The sequence below is a fragment of the Balaenoptera borealis genome, assembly GCF_965194805.1.
Source record: "Balaenoptera borealis genome assembly, chromosome: 11".
NCBI classification, from domain to species: Eukaryota; Metazoa; Chordata; class Mammalia; order Artiodactyla; family Balaenopteridae; genus Balaenoptera; species Balaenoptera borealis.
In genome coordinates this window covers 64,842,697-64,864,012 of record NC_138868.1, presented here as the reverse complement: position 1 = coordinate 64,864,012, position 21,316 = coordinate 64,842,697, and the positions used below count along the sequence as shown (strand labels likewise).

At 45.7% G+C, this 21,316-nt stretch overlaps 2 protein-coding genes across 9 annotated transcripts in view; one reads left to right on the top strand and one right to left on the bottom strand.

Annotated features, from left to right (window-relative positions):
- Positions 1 to 21,316, bottom strand: part of LOC309605123 (protein tyrosine phosphatase type IVA 1-like) — a 109,789-nt gene that overhangs the window by 10,186 nt on the left and 78,287 nt on the right. The window contains exon 2 of one of the 6 annotated variants that reach the window (XM_082340530.1): positions 784 to 5,839. The exons of 4 other annotated variants lie outside the window; for them this stretch is intronic. In XM_082340530.1, the coding sequence (XP_082196656.1) occupies positions 5,739 to 5,839 (101 nt within the window). In that variant the 3' untranslated portion in view covers positions 784 to 5,738. Of the gene's footprint in view, positions 1 to 783; positions 5,840 to 6,275; positions 8,337 to 21,316 lie in introns of those variants that run through there. One more of the 6 variants, XM_082340515.1, reaches the window with a different exon arrangement.
- ME3 (malic enzyme 3) overlaps positions 1 to 21,316 on the top strand; it is a 327,148-nt gene that overhangs the window by 243,823 nt on the left and 62,009 nt on the right. For all 3 annotated transcript variants that reach the window (XM_082340456.1, XM_082340457.1, XM_082340458.1), the window contains exon 5: positions 17,090 to 17,165. In XM_082340456.1, coding sequence (XP_082196582.1) covers positions 17,090 to 17,165 — 76 coding nt within the window. The remainder of the gene's footprint in view (positions 1 to 17,089; positions 17,166 to 21,316) is intronic.

Below are 21,316 nucleotides of genomic sequence, written 5' to 3'. Positions count from 1 at the left end.
CTCTCTCTCTCTCTCTCGACAAAGACCCAGGAAATTTTAATTCACGTAATAGTAGAGCAAAATCAGGTAAAGTGCTGGCTAGAATTAGGGTAGATAGGTAATTAAATGATTTTGATGATCAAACCAGAAATGGGGGGTGGTGTTTGAGAGTAAACCTCTACCCAGGCCAGTGGTTTTAAACTTTCATAAGAGTCCACTTTAAAAAATTACAGGCTCCAGCTCCCTTTCCCAAGATTCTGTTTCATTGTGTCAGGAGTGGGGCACAAGAATCTCCATTTTAAAACTACCCAAACTCATTATCCTGCAGGAAATTTATGGACTATATTGGTAGCACATGGACCATAATTTCATAAACTCTCCTCTGGGTAAGCAGAGTATCAGAAATCAAACTCAAGCTGGAGCTGACAGCTGTTCTCATCTGATGGGAAAACTTAGGGGAAAATAAAAGCTGTTTTCTACTTAGTCCTAGTTTTAAAACAAAACAAAAACCAGAGTTTATTTATTCCATGATTGATAACAGTTGAGTTTCTGAAATAAGCTACTTTAGTTTATACATTATACTTTCTTTTAAACTTACATTCTACCAAATGCTTCCCTCATTGACAGAAACCAGCAGATGTTCGCTTTGCCTGATGGCCTTTCCCCATCTTACCCAATGACAAATTCCCACGTACCCTTTAAAATCATCCCAAATGTCTTCATCTCTTGCCACCTCCTTAGTCTCTGTACCCACACTCTTGCTTGCAGAATATTTTGATCCTTCTTCTATGTCTGTCCACAGTGGCCTCTGCTAATACTCTACTAGTGAACTTACTACATTGTTATCCAGTAGTTACTTACAGATCTGCTCCATCACTCTCTCCTCTATCTGACGGAGCTTATCAGACGGTGTGTCTCATTCATCTTTGTAACTTTGCCCTTTCCCTTTCTTTAACTCCTAGTATGGCAGTTCCCATATACTAGAATGAATGAATGAATGAATATATGTTCCATAAGGGCAGAGATCTTTGTCTGTTTTGTTAACTGACGTGAATATTCCAAGTGCCTAGAACAGGTCTTGTCACAAAGAGGGGTCTAATAAGTAATTGTTGAAATAATTCATGAATGAGTGCTTAGCTTACACAGCCAATAGAAAAAGAAGACTGGACCTGCTGTGTTTCTCAGCATAACAGTAAAAATTTTTCATAGTGGCACAGTCTCATGAACAGGTCGTGATTGAGCTCCCCATTTGATATTTCTGGCATCTAATAGTTCGGGGTTTAGCTATATAGACCCAGGGTATTCTAATAGAGAAACAGAAGTAATATTGCAAGCATATAGCTCATACCTACATAATCGGATCGAGTCAACTTTTTTCAGCCTTCCTCATTACATTCTGCTACTAATGGTAAGCCTCGGATACCAATGATTCTCTAGGAGAGTTTACATGGAGTAATAGTAAAAATAGCTTCTATTTATTGAGCACTTACTAAATGTGCCAGGCATTGTACTAACTGCTTTCCATATATTATCTCTTTTCATCGTTTCAGGCAACTTGATTAGAAATGTTTTATTATCCCTATTTAACAGATGAAGAAACTGAGGCTCAGATGTAATCATTTGCCAAGGTCACTCAGCTACTAACCAGAAGACATGAGATTTGAGCCTAAGTCTGTCTGAGCTTCTGCTCTTGAGCTTCACAATAACTCTGGTGTTTTGAATTCAGTGGGTCCAATTGGAACACATGTCATTTCCCAGTCATTTCAGAGCAAATACTTTCTTGGCCTTAACCTTCCTGATCTTGAGTTTTCTGAGACTTCTTCCTTTAAAGAGATTTATAGTTTGGAGGCTAAACTCAGTCAAAATGACAAATTAAATCAAATGCCCCACACCCATCTTACCCCAGCTTAATTATACCTGATGAGTAGCCCTTTCATACATTTGGTTCCAGGCACTTGACTATCTCTTGCATTTGTTCCCAGTGATCAGGGTCCCTGAGGTTTGCACGTATGTTTTCCCAGTGAACTTTTGTCCTCTCTGAAAACTGCATTCTGTTCTCTTTTATTAAATTCCAGCTTTCATGACTAATATACGGTGATAGCTCCAGAAATGTTTATACGATAAATTAAAGTGGGCAGAATCTTCCGCTTACAATTGCTTCAAGATAGGGCTCACATGTCTACCCATAGAATCGTCTCATAAATGCTAGCATAAAATTGATCCGAGCTTTTACAACTTCAGCTTGCCCTTGGCTTAGGGGCCTGTTGTTTCAGTGGGTCTCAACAGGGTCCTGCGCTCCTAGCCTGTTTCTCAAGCTGAGGCTACAAAGATTTATGACTCAGTTGGAAAAAGTATGTGGGACTACTTCTCAAACCTGCTTCAGGAAAACAGGATGTTTCTCTCTCCCGATCTTGCACATACCTGTAAACAAACGAGTCATTGGCAGGGCCTCTGAGTCAGAGGTATAGCATTTTCAGTCTCTCAGGTTTGACGATTATTTGCTTGGATAAATCAGAAGTTCATGTTAGAACAGAGCCACGTTCCAAAAACTTATTGCCCAGAGACCCAGATTAAGTAGAGACCTTCTAGACGGCAGGAAGGTGTGTGTTTGTTTTATAAAGTGGAGGCATGTGTGGGTCTGTGCCATGTTCACAGCCATAAAAGAAAGTGAAGAGTGTTAAGTGTGACTTCTCAGGGAAAACGGGGCCTGAAGCCTCTGTGATTATTATTGTTGGAGGAGTAAATATTTCAGTAGAAAAAGAAACTCCTTTGTACCATCTCTGCCTGAGTTTTCTTGGCATGTTTTAATATTTTCAAGTAGCAGCTGAAACCACACTTACCTTCCCTGTTCTAATTGGAAGCATCTGTGAGTTGCAAAATTAGAATTTTCAGATTCTGAAGTGATTTGCTATTTGGACAGGGGTGTCAGTTTCAGCTGAAATTTTCATCTATGCGACCTTTTTTTTTCCCTCCCAATTATAAATTGTTCAGTCAGCTAATGATGTGATGGTAACCAGGGCACTCTTCATGAGCTTTCCATGTACGGACGCTTTCTTAAAAATGAAAACCACACTTTCTTCTACAGCTGTTTGTACACCTTATCAGGCTCCTTCTTATTCGAGGAGAACAGCTGGAAAAATTCCCCCAACCCTTGGAATTCGACTCGAACAATTTTCTCCTGCCAAAAGGCATCTCATAATCAAAAACACTAGAGCAACAAGTGATATTTGCAAATTCCAGGAAGAAAAAAAAATAGTTGAAACAATTAGAAACCTGTTCCAGGTTTTCTCTATGTTAGTAGGAGCCTGTCTTCTGAAGAACTTTAGTGTTTTACAGGTATCTCCCGAAACTTCAACAAGAGAGACGTGAAGGCTCGGTGGCTTCTTACGTGCTTGCCTGTACTTACTACTTACGCTCCTTCCTGTCTCAGCGCTGCTACCTCATGGAGCCTCAGTTCTCCCGGGTGTAAATGAGAATTTCCTAGCTTCCTAGACTCGTGGTGATGAGTAAATGGTGTAGCATTTGTAACATGCTCCCAGTGGGAGCTTTCTGAGTCCATTCTGGCTGCTATAACAAAATACCACAGACTGGGTGGCTTATAAACAACAGAAATTTATTTCTCCAGTTCTGGAAGCTGGAAGTCCGAGATCAGGGCAGTGGCATGGTGGGATGAGGGCTCATTTGTGGTGGCAGACTTGTCCTCGTACCCTCACATGGCAGAAGGGGTTAGGGAACTCTCCAGGGCCTCTTCTTTTTTTTTTTTTTAATTTTATTTATTTATTTATTTATTTATGGCTGTGTTGGGTCTTCATTTCTGTGCGAGGGCTTTCTCTAGTTGCGGCAAGCGGGGGCCACTCTTCATCGCGGTGCGTGGGCCTCTCACTATCGCGGCCTCTCTTGTTGCAGAGCACAGGCTCCAGTCACGCAGGCTCAGTAGTTGTGGCTCACAGGCCTAGTTGCTCCGCGGCATGTGGGATCTTCCCAGACCAGGGCTCGAACCCGTGTCCCCTGCATTAGCAGGCAGATTCTCAACCACTGTGCCACCAGGGAAGCCCAGGGCCTCTTTTATAAGGGCAGTGATCCCATTCATGAGGGCTCCACCCAAAGGCCCCTCCCAAAGACCCCACCTCCTAATACCATCACATTGGACATCAGGATTTCAGCATATGAATTTTGGAGGGACACATTCAGACCATAGCAGGAGCTAAACAAACGTTGGCTTCTCCTCTTTCTCTCTTTCCTACATTTTACTTGTCGCAACTGAGGTAAAAATGACATGACTTACTTGAGACCAAAGATCAGGCCCTCAAGGAGCCAAGACAAGCCTGAAATTTACAGGTCTAGAATCTTCAAGGCTCCATCCTCTGTCTGGGTTCAACACCAGCTCTATAGAATTTGGCACAGGGTACGTTGTAGACTGTTCCAAAAAGTCATAGAGAGCAAAAGACTGTGGGTGCTACAAGCCACTTCACAGATACTTTGTGTGGCGAGTAGGATTAAAATTAATGACTACACAGGGGAAGGGCTCAAAATGATGCCGCCAAAAAGACGACCCTGGCTTTCCATACTAGGCTCCCAATAGACGTTTGCAGTATTAAATTTAATAGGCTGGACCTGCAGATCAGTAAGTTTTTGAGAGTGAAAAAGAAAAACAAATAACAGTTGTGTCAAGACACAGGCAAACCAGAATATGTAGTCACCCTACCTGGGAACCACAGCATGAATTTCTGTGTCTCTTGGAGGGAAACCGCCATTCATTCCTTTGAGAAATACATCTTATGTTCCAACTTAAGATTTTTGAAGAGGCTACTTGTGATCAACATTGTGTTATTTTACTTAACGCTCACACCAGCTTAGTGAGATGGATTTAATTATTAAATTAACTATTAATTAGTGCCCCATTTTAGTAATGAGCAACTGACACTCAGTGAGGTTAGTAATTTGTTAAGGTTGCACAACAAATAAAGGTAAGATTTGGGATTTGAGCCCAGGTCTGTCTAGCTGTAAATTCATGCTCTTGCAACTGTTCTAGGTCTAGTCTGCAGGTCTTGCTAGATTATGTCATAGGATCATAGATTTTTAGAGGTTATCTGACCTGCCTTCTACATTTTTCAGATGGGGAAACAAGCTCAGAGAGGTCTGATAGCTTTTTCAAACTCACATAGCTGGATATAGTAGCAGAAATTTTCTAGTGCCCTTTTCCCAACCACTCCATTCACACACAGGGAAGGAGAGAAAGGAATCTATTCAGAGATTCCCTTCTGAAGTGGACACGATGTTTATAGGGCTGTACTGGGGACCCATGAAAATCAGTGGAGGTGGAGCTGCTCTTAAGATGCTTCAGGTCTTCTTGGGGAAAACTGTCCAACGGCAGCAAGAGGAGGGAGGGTGAGAGGGAAGGGCCAAAGTGCCCTAGAGTGGAGGCTCCACGCCCAGCTCTGCTGCTCTTTCACTGTGATTTAGCCATCCTAGTACTGCTTGTTCCATGGTTCTCCCCATCCTCCAATCATGTCTCCATTATACCCCATTATACTGTTGTTTTTTTTTTTTCCAGTCTGCCTAGAACAAAAAACTCCACTGGATCAGAGGTAAAGTCCTCTGCTTCCTTGTTTCCCATGTGCCCAGCACAGTGCTGGATGCCTAAAGCAGGATGCAAGAAGCCCGAGCAGGGGACAAGGCAGGCAGTACTCTCAAGGAAACCCCGCCCACTCCGAGGCCCCGCTGCGGGAGTCACGTGGGCGGAACCACCGTCCTCACCTTTACATCTCACTCCAGAGACTGGCACGCTCGACCTCAGTGTCATCTGGGAGGGTCGGAAGGAAAGGGGGCCTCCTCGGGGTGGGAGGGGCCATGTGCCCACCTAAGAGGGAGACAGAATGGGAAACAGGAGGGGTTGTCCGAGGTCCAGGAAATTAGCTATGGTTCAGTGGGTTAAAAATAATCAAAATGTCCCTCAAGATAGAAACTAAGGGGCTTCCCTGGTGGCGCAGTGGTTGAGAGTCTGCCTGCCAATGCAGGGGACATTGGGACATTCGAGCCCTGGTCTGGGAAGATCCCACATGCCACGGAGCAACTAGGCCCGTGAGCCACAATTACTGAGCCTGCGCGTCTGGAGCTTGTGCTCCGCAACAAGAGAGGCCGTGATAGTGAGAGGCCGGCGCACTGCGATGAAGAGTGGTCCCCACTTGCCACAACTAGAGAAAGCCCTCGCACAGAAACGAAGACCCAACACAGCCATAAATAAATAAATAAATAAATAAATGGATTATCACGTTTAAAAAAAAAAAAAAAAGATAGAAACTAAAACCAAAGAAGGATTGTGAGTGACCTACCACTAACAGGTGCCTGCCCCGCTTCATTCACATTCCCCTGAGGACATTTCACAGAACCGGGGGAGAGCGTGATCCCTAATTTCTCCCAGGCACGATGGGTACCTCGCTGTATCCTCAGGCTCTGCCTTCCCAGGTGCTGGGCAACCAGGCCCTGGGACTTCTCAGACCTACTTTCTCCTGCTGTGCTGTTGAGTCCCGGAGGCTGCTCCTGGGTTTTAAATATAGCCTCTTGCCTGTTTTCAGAGGACAGGTCCCCTGGCTGCCAAAAATGTGCAGAATGGTGGTTCCGTGGCAACAGCGAGCCTTTGTTCCGAAGTTGAAAGTTCACGTCCCTCCTCCTGAGCCCGGCCTCGGTGGTTTGCCTGATGTCACTGACCCTGTTTTAATTAAGCCCTCCTTTTTTGTTCGACTTGGTGCCAAGAAGCTTGAATGAATCTTGTGTTGTCGAGTGGGTTTTGTTGGGGGTTTTTTCTCACTTCTATTCTAGGAAACTTCTAAGGGTCCCTCCTCTGCAGGCGGAGATAAGGGTTAAGAGTCTTTTTCTCAAGAAATAACATTCTCCTAAGTGAACTGTTATCTTTGTTTTTCTTTCTCTTTTGTGTAACTGAATTCTAAAATTCAAGAGGGTTTTCTGGCTCCTGATGGAAACTGGAGATAGTATGTAATTTACAGGCCTCTGTGGGAGGGAGGACACTTCACCAGGGCTTGTCCTTCTGAAATTCCAGCAGACTGAGTTTTAAGACAGGTTCAGGGAAGGAGTCGTGATCACCACTGCTCATGGCCACAGCACACAAATTGGATGTTGGTGTACTAGCTTCCTAGTGTTGCTGTAACGAAATACCGCAAACAGGGTGGCTTAGAACAGCAAAAGTTTATTGTCTTACAGTTCTGGAGGCTGCAAGTCTGAAATCTAGGTGTCGACAGAGTTGAGGTCTCTCCGAGATCTGTAAGGGAGAACCCTTCCTCGCCTCTTGTAACTCCTGTTTGGCAGCGGTCCTTGACATTCCTTGCCTTATAGATGCCTCACTCCAGTCTCTGCCTCCATCACCTCGTGGCCATCTTCTCCCTGTGTGTCTCTGTCTTCACCTCTTCTCATAAAGACACCAGTCATTTTGGATGAAAGCCCTCCCTGATGACCTCACCTTAATGACATCCGCAAAGACCCTATTTCCAAAGAAGGTCACAGGTAGCAGGGGTTAAGATTTCAGTGTATCTTTTGAGGGGGACACAATTCAATTCAGAGTCGTTTCATTTTCTTGGCTTGGAATTTTCTGTCACCCAGAAAATATTTGGATATGTTATTGCTCTCTAGCATAAGTAACCAATATCAGCTACCACTTATGGAGCATTTACCACACGCCAAGCACTCTGCCAGGTACCTGATCTATTATTTCATTGAATCCTCACAGAAGCACGTTGAGGTAGGTGTTATTATATGCCCAGTTTATAACTGAAAACATAAAGGCTCAGCTGTGTCTCATTTCAGCACCCATGTTCTGCACCACTCAGCATACCCAACATGTATGTTGCTTCTAGAGCACCTGTTGTGTGCTTGGTGCTATGCTGGACCCCAAGGTTACAGCAGTGAACAAGACAGATGTCGTGCTGCCCTCATAGGACATATAGTCTAGTAGGAGGAGCTATGCATTAAAGATATACTTTTCTAAATAACAGTCACTAACCCGCAGTGCTATAGCACCGTCTCCAATCAGGAATTCTTTTCCTCTGCTGTCATTGCCTGAGGTCCGTTGTAGGAACAGTGACTACTGAGATAAAGAGTAGTGAGAAGACCTTCCAAGAAGGAAGGCTCTCACCTCTGCTTTAACCAGAGCGCCAATATCTCGTTTAACATAATGGGCATCTCTGAAAGGTTTTGTGGAACAGAGTGTACCATGGCTACATGGTGCTATGGAACAAACATCCCTGAAAGCTTATTCTGTGCTTCTGCATCACGTCCCGTGGGTCAGCTGGGGGCTGTGCTCAGCGTCTTCCTCAATCTAGAACCAGGTCCTGAGGCAGCCTCGTCTGGAACAGTACAGGTGGCGGCGGCAAAGGAAAAAGAGAAGATGGTGAATCACATACTGGCCTTTAAACGCTTCTAGCCCAATGTGTCAGGTCAGCCCTGTTGCAGGATGAACAGCCTGTAACAAATATGTCTTTTAGGCCAAATGAGTTACGTATGTGAAAGAATAAAGTAGGTGTTTAGTTTTTGTTAAGCATGAAGCCATTCCCTTCCCTGGCCACACATTTACCCCAAAACTCCATGTGAGAGGGGGCTGCCCCCTTCTCTGGTCCCTCCTTCTCAGGCCCTGATGTCCACGTATCACCTGAGAAGGAACCTAGGTTCTGTTTCTAGAAACCAAAATAGGAAAGTCCAAATTTGTGAAAGCCATAAATCGGGGGACAGTGATTTATGTTCCTGAACAATTTTCTGCAGCCTCCCTTTAAACAGCAACCTCCCGAGTACACGTACGGTATTATTTTAGGTATATTTTATTAACTCACAACTTTTCAGGAATGTTCTGTAAAGCAGGGAATACATTCATTTAAGCCCTGCTTCCATAGGTTGGCAGCTTGTCATATTTACTATATATTTTTTTTCTTCCCTCAAGTTCCAAAATTGCTTCCCTGAAGTAAACAGGAAAAACTTGGGGGAAGGTATCAGTAGCTACAGTTATTTCTGGTTTTTTGTTTTTTCCTGTTCCGGTTAACGGCTATTAACAATGAGAGATTCCCACGACAGCCTCTCACCCAGAGGCCCATCTTCACAGCACCACGAGCGCCAGGGGCGATCCGTTCTAATTACTCAGAGGATACATTAGCCTGGATGAGTGCTCAGGTTATGTTAGCTCACTGCAGGCTGCTCAGTGCCTCGGGATCCCCCGGGGCAGCCTATAATTGACTCGGAAGCTGGAAATGCTTCCACGTCTCAGCGAAGCCAGGCCCAGCACTTCCTGGAGCTTCCCACCTTCCTGCCTCCTTTTGTGCCTCAGGACAGGGTGGTGGAACATGACACCAGCTGTCAGAGCCTATGTCTCACAGAGCAGCCTTCATTTTGGGGGTTGGGGGGAAGGGTCTGACTCCTTCTCATGGAGAAAAGGTTAAAACAGACCCAGCTGTGGAATACAGAGAGCTCCTCGGCACCCAAATTACTACCCCATTCACCCAGAAAGGGCCGTCAGGAAACCAGAGAGACTAGCACACTTAACAGGCCCTCTCAGACTTACCATATTGGTCAAGGTCAGATAGATATGAAGATTCACATGTCTACAGGGCTTTACAGTGTGCAGAGTGTGTGTGAACTTGCCTTGCTTCCTCCTCACAGCCACTCCGTAATGGAGAAGCCATTGTGCCCATTTTACTGAGGAGAAAACTAAGACACCGAGAATTGAAGAGACTTGTCCCAAATCCCACACCTAAAGGAGCCACATTTCCATGCTCCAAGAGACGTGTGTTTAAATCTCACCTCTACCTTCACACCTCTTCCGTCTTAATCTCATCTATAGAATGGGGATGATGCCTGTCTGAGAGTGTTGCATGAGAATTAAGATAACGTGCGTAAAGGGACAAACAGGGTTCCTGAGATGTTCAAAAGCCTGATGGATGGATGGATGGATGGATGGGTGGATGGATGGATGGATGGATGGGTGGATGGATGGATGGATGGATGGATGGATGGATGAGTGAGTGAGTGAGTGAATATTGACCTTTTGTGACTTGTATTCCCTTTCAGGCTGCCCTTGATCTCACCCTATTGAATACTAGCTCTTGCAGGGAACATGGAAAACTACTAGTCCCAACTGTACATCACCAAAGAACTCTATTTTGCCCTCACTCAGTGACCCTCATACTGCAAGATTTTCTACCAAACTTTGACTGCCTTCCTGTTTCACCAAAAGCACATATAACTGTAAATCCTAGTTCCTGACAAACATGCACATTAACTTGGTATAAGTCTTGGTATAAAATACAAATTAATAATTAGCTACTAGTGTTTACTGAGCACTTACTATAAGCCAGGTTCCTCACTGGACATTTTGCTTGCATTTGGACCCAGGCGGTCTGACTGCCAGGCCTGCACTCCTAACCACGAACTACACTAACTCAGCAACGCTAAGAGCTGCCATTTGTTGGGCACTAACTACATGCCAGCAGGCACCACAGTGAACTCTTTAAATATGCATTGTCTTAGTTGATCCTTATAGCGAAGGCATGAAGCAACTGGTGTCAAGTTCTCCATTTTACAGATGAGGAACTGAAGCTTGAAGAAGGGGTAACCTGTCCACAGCCATACAGCCAGCGAGGGGCTAAGGCAGGCTTTGAACCCAGGTCTGTGGCTGCAAAGCACGTACATTTAACCCCCAGTCTATGCTCCCTTCCCTCTGCCACTTCTCTAAAACTTCACTTGAGTCACTTGCAGCTTTATCACTTTCAGTGATCTGTTTTATTGGAAGTAGTCCCTGAAAATCCCCACGCCAGCCTCAGGGACTCCTGTGGGCCTGAGGTCTCTGGTGAGACTAAGCAGGTGTGGGTAGCTGCGCCTCCCATGGCACCTAGATAGTCTTCCTGAAGCCACTAAGAAGGAATACAAAGGAGTGAGTGTCTGCATTTCTCACTTGAGACATGAGAAAGTGAGATAAGAACCAACCATGGCAGCAGAGATAAGAACCAACCCCATCACCATGTATTGCTGGAGAAAATAGCAATAGCACTCTTCGAGTGGAAGTGGTTAAACCTGAAAGTAGATTGCTGAGGGCATCTAAGAAGTTTTCTTCCCTGGAAGTATCTTCTTCTTTTTTAAATTAATTAATTTATTTATTTATTTTTGGCTGTTTTGGGTCTTCGTTTCTGTGCGAGGCCTTTCTCTAGTTGCGGCAAGCGGGGGCCACTCTTCATCGCGGAGTATCTTCTTTTTGAGCTGGTCTAGATACAGTTCCACCAGGAAATTTGGCAAGCGACCCCCTAGGATCCTACTGGAACCTGCAGTCCATTTGTTTATCATCATAATCCCTCACTCTGCACATTTTACTTCCTCACCAACATGCATCAGAGAAAAATATTTCATTAGTGGCCCCAGTGCGCATCTCTGGTACATTTCAGTCCATATCCCTAGCTGTCTGTTGGGAACTAGATCCATGGAGAGAACAGGCAGTCTGGGTCAGTAGAGAGAGCCCTGGACTCAGGACCTTGGTTCAAGCAGGTTCTGCTGCTTATGAGCTGTGTGACCTCAAAGAAGTCACTTCACCTCTCTGGACTTCAATGTCCTTGTTTATAAAGTGAGGTCTTTGGACTAGATATCTCAGAATCCTCATCCAGGGCAATCCTTTTGGGATGATTTGTAGCTGCAAGTTATGTAATAGATGGAAGTGCACTTTGAGAAGTGATTAAAAGCTGTTAATACATTTCAAAAGGTTTTATTTTTGCAGTATGATCTCTTCAGAGGATAAAATGATATATGCAAAAAAGAAAGTAGTCTTTTGAAATTTTAATAGCTCAAATTTAACTGTAAAATATTCATTTGAAGTGTCCCTCAGCCCTCTTCTTATCTTCAGCAAAGAGAGCCTATTTTGATGTACCAGATTATTTCCACAATCACACTTTTCCTGTGTTTAGAATTAACTGCATCAGAGCTTTGCTAAGGTCTAAAATGGTGCCTGTGTCTTACCCCTTAACATGTGAGCTTTTTTTCTAAATATCATTACTAAGCCTCTATCTGGTAAAGACAAAGTTGAGAACAGGAGTTGTTTGGCTGAGGGACATTTCCAAAACAGGTCAGGGTCAAGAGCTGCTAAAGGCCAGGAATGCGTCATTGGGATTAATTAATGTGGGTAAATGACTTCCCCAAGGTCATTCCGATGAGTCATCAGTGAGCCTTGGGCTGAGACCTGGTTTTTCCAGCTGGGAAGAATTGGCCTCTTTGTTAACATTGTTGTTCCATGTGACTAGCTCTGGATGACCTGAGGGGAAGTTGCTTATGAATATGAGAGCTGCAGCTGTGGAAAAATAGAAGCTGGTGAAGAGTCACAGCCCTAACAAGACCACCTCAGGCCACACCTCAGAGCAGCAGCTGGTTTGGAGGTAGAGGAGGTGGTTCTTTGAAAGGGTCCAGATGTATAGGCTCACCTTGGCCCACTTACCCTTCTACCGACACCAAGACAGGTACCACTATTTAAACTTCAGGATGGCTTGAAGCATCCTGAACTTCAGTCCTTGGAGTTCATTATTATCAACACAGTGTGATTTTTCCAAACTCAGACTGCCTAGAGATGATCCTTAGCGACAAGTTCCAAAAAGCCAATCCGATACTTGGTTTTGTCTTGATTGATACAACTGAGTGCCCCATGATCATTTCAGAATGGCACAACAAACTCCTGGAACTTTTTCTCAAACCTAATGAAGAAGTTAATTCGAAGACCCACATCGCCCCCAATCAACATGCTGGAAAGAGCCCAGCAACTCCCAAGTCTTAGGCTCTGGGGTTTTCCTCCCCACTGGCCTGTCCACTGCCTTCATACATGCATTTCCCCACTCTAAGCCACAGGCACAGCCCAGCACCACCCAGCCCAGCACACTGATCCCTTGAGCATGATACAACAGCACACACATTAAAGTTTCCTTCGCTCCAGCTTTATTCAGCACCTTTCATCTTCATCCCTCATAGTTCACTTACTCACTTCTCCACTTATTCAGAAATTATGTATGAGCATCCATTATGGACTAAGTCTGGGCATACAGTGGTCAACAACAACAGAATAAATGTTCACCTTGCCCTGATGAAGCTTACAGACTAACGGGGGAAAGATATTAACCAAATAGCCACACAAATAACTGTAGTAGGTTTGTGTATGTAGGTATGGGGTACTTTGAGAATATATAACAAGGAGCCCCAGCTTTGACTTGGAAGTCATCAGAAGAATAAGTAGAAATTAACTAAACATAGAGTGAAGAGAAGCAGGGGGTACCAGGCAGAGGGAACAGTATGTGAACTTGCCCTAGAGTAAGAAAATCATGGCACATGGAGGAATGGAAAGAAGGCCAGTGCAGCCGATGACTGGAGAATGAAATCAGGATGAAGAAGTTGACAAATGCTAGGCCACACGGGGCCTTGCAGGTAGACCATGCTAAGGACTTGGGTCTTCATTCCAAGAACCATGGAAAGACATGAAGGATATTTATCACAAGGGATAACACAGTAAGGTTTTGGAGTTCCCTGGTGGTCCAGTGGTTGCAACTCAGCACTTCCACTGCCGTAGCGCGGGTTCAATCCCTGGTCAGGGAACTAAGATCCCACAAGCCACGGCCAAAAAAATCACACGGTAAGGCTTTGATTTCAAGAACATCACTCTTTCTACTGTGTAGAAAATAGATTAGATAGAGACAAGAGAGGATGTTACGAAGTTATTTTGGTGCTTTAAGGAAGAGCTATTGGGAGCCTGGACCAGGTAGGTGGTGTCGTGGATGAAATAAAGTGTATGAACCAGGAGCTAATTACAGAGTAGAAAGGAAGGACTTGGCAAGGGGTTGCATAAAAGGGGAGAGGACAGTGTCAAGGATGCTTCCAGGGGTCTGGGGTTGTTAAACTAGATGTATGGGGGTAATAGTCACTGAGAAAGGGAGCAAGAGAAGAGAATCAAGTTTGTCTTGGGTTTTTGTTTTGTCTTGTCTTTGAGTCATAGTGATGCAAGTTTAGATCATAAATTTGGTTTTGAACAGGTTAAGTTGGAAGTGCCTTTGAGACATACAAATGGAGATGTCAAGCAAGCAGTTAAATATAAAGGTCTAGAACAATGGCTCTAAAGCCAGGGTCATGTTTGCTCCCCAGGAGACATTTACCAATGTCTGGAGACATTTTTGGTTGTCACAACAGGGCGTGGGGTGCAACTGGCATCTAGTGGGTAGAGACCAGGACACTGCCAAACATTCTACAGCACACAGGACATCCCCACCCCTTGCAGCAAAGGGTTATCCAACCCAAAATGCCAACAGTGCCCAAGGTGAGAATCTCTGGTCTACAGATACTTGAGAGTCACTGGCCAAAAGCCTTGGGCACCGATGAGATTATATAGAGGAAGAATAAGAGTAAGGAGGAGAATGGGATAGTGCAAGTTTTTGAGGAACTGTAACACCTGATAGGGGGATGACTCAGCATGAGGGACTAAGAAGAAATGGCCTGAGAGGCAGAAGAAAACTCAACAGAGAGTGGAGTCGCAGAAGCCAGAGGTTGGGTGGGGAGTGCTTTAAAGTGTCAGATGCTGCTGAGAAGCCACAGGACATGGGGACTAGAAAGCTGCTGCCATTTAGGGACGTGGACGTCATCGGTGGCCTTGGCAAGAGCAGTGTTGGCAGCACGATATTAAGAAAAGACATGTTTCAGTGGAAGATGAAAAAATGGAGGTGGCTAGTGTAGACAATACTTTCAAGAAGTTTGGCTATGGAAGGAAGGAGAGAGAAAGAACAGTCTTGGCAAGGAACGTGAAAGTCAAGAGTACTTTGGGCTTTGGTGGTGTTTTTCTTGTTTTGTTTAAATTTTTTATTGTGGAAAATGTCTAACGTGTATAAAGTAAGCAGACTATTATAATGGACCTCGCTGTACCCTAGATTCTGTGAACTGTGGATTGTTTTGTTCCTCAGAAGAGTAAGTTTTGTTCTAGGAAGGAATTCACTTGGCCAGACTCAAATTCCAAACTCTGTCCCTACTGGTCTGCAGCAACGGAAGTCTCTGCTGGGTTCTTTCAGCATTCAGCTGCAGCTTTTTTTTTCTTTTTTTTGCCAGGCCCTTGGGTATGCATAGCTGAGTGGTCAGCCAGTGATTTGGGCAGGTTTTACACACAGACTTGGAAGTTTATCCTCTCTGCATCTCCTTCCCTTCCAGAACTTTCCCCTTCACTTCCTGACTGCTCTTCCAGCTCCAACTCACTTCTCTGACACCTCAAGCTAGTAAGACTTTGGCTTTCTGCTGCCCCAAGTTGCTTGCAGATTAGACTGCTCTCAGGCAAAAGCTGCAAATTTGCAGATCTCAAAGGATATAATTCCTGCTTTCGAAGGTAGATTCCCGTCCAGTGTCTGCCTGTTTTTGGCCAACTTCCATTGCCTTAATTTAAAATAATTTTGTAACATAACAATAACATAAATTGTTTAACAATTAACCATCTCATCATTGTTATCTGCAGAAATGTTATTCTGTCCAAGTGACTCTGTCACTACCAGAAGCCAGAAATTTTTAAGATGATAGACTTGGGCATATTTTAGGGCTAATGGAAAATCTAGTAGAGTGAGAGATTGAGAGACACAGAGAGAGGGAGGAGGGATAATCAAGGATGTGAGGCTCTGTAATTTTCACTGGAACAAGAGGAATAAAGAGGTTGGCTGTGGATGCATTCGTTTGTAGATTCGCTGGTGGGAAACTGACAGAGATGCTTCCTGTGACATCAGAGACAAGGTCACTAGGGCAGTGGGGGGGAAAGGTGAGGCAGTTGGAGGTTTGAGAACAGAGGATTTTGAAACAGTCTTTGCAAAGAGTGAAAAGAGTGAATTTGACCAGAGAAACTCCGTAGGCACAGAGGCTGGTCAGTACTGAGAGTCTATGTGGGTTGACAAGGATGAGTGGATGGTGGTGCCGATCAGTCTGCCCTGTAGTAAGATTGTTTCCATCTGCCTTCGGCTGCCTGGGTGGAGATGCACAGGGAGCGGAAAGTGGGTTTCCTCAAGGGGTGAGAGTTTTACAAGACTGATGAGACCAAAGAGCAGGGCCATGGGTGTTTACAGTATTGACGAGGGCATGACTTAAATAATGAGTCACAAAATTCAAGCACCTCTTAAAGCCATGACAAGCGTTTTTTGGAAGTGCTCTCTGATTTAGCCAAGGCAAGTAGAATGGGGAACTGTTCTCCCACACCTCCCCAACCTACTCACACTGGCAAAAACAGACCGAGTATTTGGCCCTGGGCACTTCACATGTCAAAGGAGTCTCTCTCTTGGGTGCGTTGGATGAAAAAAGGAAAAGAAGGAAGTGGTACAAACTACTTGCCATCCTCTGCACCATTCCCCACCTCCCCTCCCCAGGTACATATTCTCTCACCACTGATCCCAGGACAGAAGATTCAGATCCACAGACTTAGGTCTAAACCTTAAAAGTTCTAAGTCAGGCTAATAAACTGTTGAGTAAAATATGTCTCATCCTCCTACCCTTACATATATACCTTCATGATGGTCTGGAAGGCCAAGTTTGAATTTAGAATTCTCAGACTCTAAAACTGGCTCAAGGCTGGCAGCCCACCCCTCTTCCTATCCCCAGCTCCATCCCCCACTGCAAGAGGCCATGTGTACGTGTGTCTGGACATCACAACCCACACGGCCAAGTACCAGTCATAGCCCCAGGCTTAGGGATCCACCCACTGCAGTGTAGTCTGTACTTGGAAGGAGGGACCCAGAGAAAAGGCTCACAGAGTCCCTAAAAGCAGCCTTGAGACCACTCAATCAGAGAATTCTGCGGTCCTGTGTGCCTGATCTAGAGAGAGGAAGGAAGGTACAGGCTCTGTGAACACAGGCTCCAGGTGGGTACATCCCTCGGCCCCATGGACCTCTTTGCCCTCTGGAGGGGAAGAGTTGGAGGAAAACCAGAGCAGGGCTCTCTACATTGCTGGGGCTTTGGGCAGGGACCCTTTTTGCCCAGGTCTATGGTTAAAATGAACTGATGCAACGATACACAGTACTTGTGGTCTTTGCTCTGTTTCTAGGCTGACCAGTTTCTCTGTGTGTATGTGTTTTTCTTTTCCCAGTGGGCTGTTTATCACCATTCATGACAAGGGCCATCTTGCAACAATGCTGAACTCTTGGCCAGAAGATAATATTAAGGTATGGCCCTGTTTTCTTTGCTATTGCTCTATTGTTGGATGAATCCTTTCCGCCGGGGCTAGAGTCATTCTCAGCTATGAAATGGGCCATTACAACACTGAAGGCAAGACACTGCATCCCTTCCCGAGGCCCAGACCATAGACCAGTTACAGCCAAGCACAAACGCACCACGGAGTAAAGGCTTGCATTAACCAAGCATCCGTGTGAAAATGTCTATTATTATTATTATTAATAGTAGTAGTAGTGCATGTATTGAGTACCCGCTGAATATACACTGCCAGTTTCCATGGTGGATTCAGGGAAAAATCCAACACAGACCCTCTTCTCAAGTGGCTGACTTTTCATGAGGAAAATAAGACAGAGCCACCAAAGATTAACAGGTGGAAGCTGACCAGAGATAAACAAGGCACACTGAAGAGCTGGGGGTGTTCAAGGAGGCCGAGATTACTTTTAGCCTGAAGGGGATCTGGGAAGACTTAGTGGAAGAGGTGACATTGGAGCAAGGCCTTGAGTTGAGGGGTAGAGTTTGGACGGTCAGGCGTTGGAGGGACTAAGATGGAGAGCAGGGACATTCTGCACCAAGAGAAAAGGTTTATGATGAGTGATGTCTTCACACGTGGCTGTACACCGCAGTGTATGTGTTGGGTGGGGGGGAAGGGACGCATATGCAGAGTGACATAATGAACCTGGCACTGTTTCCTGGAGCATCAATTTTACTTGAAACATTTAAGGAAACTTTTTTATATGTAACAAACAGGATGTAATATAGAATGCAAAATTGGTGAAGCTTTGTAGAAACATGTTAGCCTATGGCTGTGTCCCCAGATCTCCTCCTGTCATGGGGACTTCTATGGAAGAGTTTCAGGGACTCTGGATTCTAAGATCATTGTCACTTCTGCAAACAAATGGGTGAAGCAAAATTACAGAACATCTGCTGGCTGCTTGTGAGGGCATCTCTGGCACTCGAGCAGGGGAGGGGTTGGACCTGACCAAGCCCAGTATATGTACCTCTTGGGGCAATGCTGGAAGGCTGAGAGTTGTTTGCTCTCAGGCCCTCCCTCCCTCCGTCCCTGCCCCTTCCCTGGGCCACCTCCCTCCACCAGGCACTGAGCACAGCTTCTCTTTACCTACCTCTCCTTGTGTCCCACCCACTTCTGGCCCTCTCGGGGGTGTGGCAACATTCAGAACCAGAGCCAGTAGGGCAAGACCTTGGCTCTCAGGAGCCAGGCCTGAGCCACAGCTGAGGCCCTTGGACTCCAGTCCTGGACTCGGTGAAGAGCTCAATTCGTACGTCTCTGTCTGGGTGTGATGTGCCCTGTGTTCTTCTTTCCTGCCTATCTGCTTAGACTCTGGTTACATGCAGGCCTTGGCCCTGCAAGTTGTGGTCCCAATCCCAGAAGAAGCAAGTTTCCAAGATGTGTTTAGGATGAATCTATAATAAAATCTTGAGCACATTAAGAGAAACCAGCTCACTCGATGGGAAGTTAACTCCAGCCTTCCCTGTGAGGACATGCTCTGAGGTCCTACAGACTAATCTTTCCTCCTTCCTGGACAGTTCAGCCGTGGTGAAACTTGTCCACAGTAGGCACTCAGTAGATGCTTGCTGAGTTGAATGAACTCAGTAGAAGGACACGATGAACATCTTCCAGGTACCAGGCCCTGTGCCAGGAGCAGGGAGATGGGGTCTGCACTAACATCTATGGTGCCTCTGTGCAAGCTATGAGGAATTAAAAAATAAGATGAAAAGACACCCCCTTTTAACCAGTAAGCGAAAAGCGCTGCTTCCTCCAGGCTGGCACAGGGCCTTGGTGAGGGGCTCATGGGCTGGATTTCAGGTCCCCATCACTCCTCTTGTCAGGGTGTAACTTTACAAAACTGCACCCGGGGCTCTGCTTTGAGGAGTGTAGAATGAGAAAAACACAGACCCTGACCCCAAATTGCTTCACTCTGACTGGGAAATCAAGATATGAATTCAAAATAGAACCTCAGCTGCTAAGTATCCATGGACTTCAACCAACATATTCTGAGAACCTTCTAAGTTCTAAGTGTCTCCAGAGAGATGGAGATGCACTTGTGGTGATTTTAGAGAAAGAGAAATGAGGGCTATGGGGTCACCCTGGGAGAGGTGGAACTCGGCAGGCCTCAAACAAGGAGAAGCATCCAGAGCTTCTAGGAAAAGCATAAGTGACACGAGTAGATATCTGGGCCAGTGCATCTGATTCAGTTGCATTCAACAGCCATTTAGTAACATCTGTTCTGTAAGAGTTCCCTGGGGGTTCAGGGATAAAGAAGGTGCACAGGCCCAACCTCAAGGACCTTGCAGGCTAGTTAGAGAGACTGACCTGGAAACAATTACAGTAGACTGTCTGTGCTGCCGAAGACAGGAGCCCGAGGATGAGGAGCAAACAGGGTGACTTGTTGGCCCCTCACCCTGCGGTACCCCTGAGTGGATGGCTGAATGCCTGGGGCCACCTCTCCCCCCTCCACCCTATACTCCTGTTTCACTTTGGAGGAGCCCAGAAGTCAGTCTCAGAAACTAACTATGTAGAAGAGTCAGCTCTGGCTTTGCAACCAGGCAGACCTGAGTTCTCGTCTTGAATCTTCCATTTACCTGCTGTGTGTGCGGATAACCTCTCTGATCTCATAACAGGAAATTGTGAGGATTAACTATTGATAAAGTCTGTACAACACTGAAGGGCACTTGAATGGACACTGTCATTGCTGGAGGTGGACAAGGCAGCTGTAGCACACACAGCAGTGCAGGGAAGAGACTGAAGATGCCTAAGGGTGGCCGAGGAGGGGGTCCCCTTACCAGGGAACCACAGACCACAAAAGGGCAGCCAGTCGATTTGGTCCCTAGAGATGTTTGATTTAAAGTGACTTTTGAAAATTTTGAATTCGTGGACAACATTTTAAAATTAAGAGACTTCTGGGGCTTCCCTGGTGGCGCAGTGGTTGAGAATCCGCCTGCCAATGCAGGGGACACGGGTTCGAGCCCTGGTCTGGGAAGATCCTACATGCCGCGGAGCAACTAGGCCCGTGAGCCACAATTACTACTGAGCCTGCGCGTCTGGAGCCTGTGCTCCGCAACAAGAGAGGCCGCGATAGTGAGAGGCCCGTGCACTGCGATGAAGAGTGGCCCCCACTTGCCACAACTAGAGAAAGCCCTCGCACAGAAACGAAGACCCAACACAGCCATAAAAATAAATAAATTTAAAAAAAAAAGACTTTCTCTCTATAAAATTAAGAGACTTCATTTGAAAAAAAAAATTTTTTTAAACCCTGGATTTCTGACTTCTCTAGAAAAACCGGGAGCTCTGAATTGGCATGTGTACAAGTCAAATAGGACTGATCAGGTTACCCCTAGTCCCTACCCTGCCCCATCACTGGCCTTTTTCTGGACGGTCCTTCCCTCTCACTCCAGGGCTGCCCTTTCAAAGGTTCAGAATGTTCTAAGCCACAGTTTTTCTTGTTTATTGGTGTGTTTTCTCCAGTTACCTTTAAAAGAGGAGATGGAGAACTCCTTCCCTAAGTAGGGAATCTCTGCTCGTTATCCCTTTCATGGTACTTTGGTGCTAACGGAGACTCCCCTTCAGTGTTTCATTTGATTTTCACACTGTGATCAGAGTGGAGTAAGGAGTGCTTCTGAAACCCCCCAGGGGGGTCTTGAAGAAGGGGTAGGGTAGGGGCGTGACTTTTCTCAGATGAGCAAGCTGGTGTTAAGTGGTACCCGCAGTCATCCACAAGTAAGAGATGATGTCACCCAGAGCCCTGCTGCTGAGCCATTGCTTCCCCAGCCTCTGAGTAGCGCAGGCAGGCAGAGCTTTTCAAGGCACAGGTATCTCTGGACCCTGATGTTGTTGGCTGGAGGGGAGGGGTGGTTCAGAGAAGCTTCTGAAACAACTCAGAAGATAAAAGCTGAGTTTCTCTGGCTTCCCAGCCAGAAAGCGGAACTGCAAACTGAGATGTAATAGGAGTAGGCTGTGAGGGGAGTGAGGCCAAAGCTCAGGTCTTGGGGACCATGAAGTTTTGTGGGCCCCTCTTGCTCAGGGAGGACGGGCCAGCCTGGCCCACCCAGAGCTTTCCAGCATAAATCACAAAGGGGAGTGAGAACTGCTTTTCTGACTCTTTCCCACAGAGGCCATTTCCCG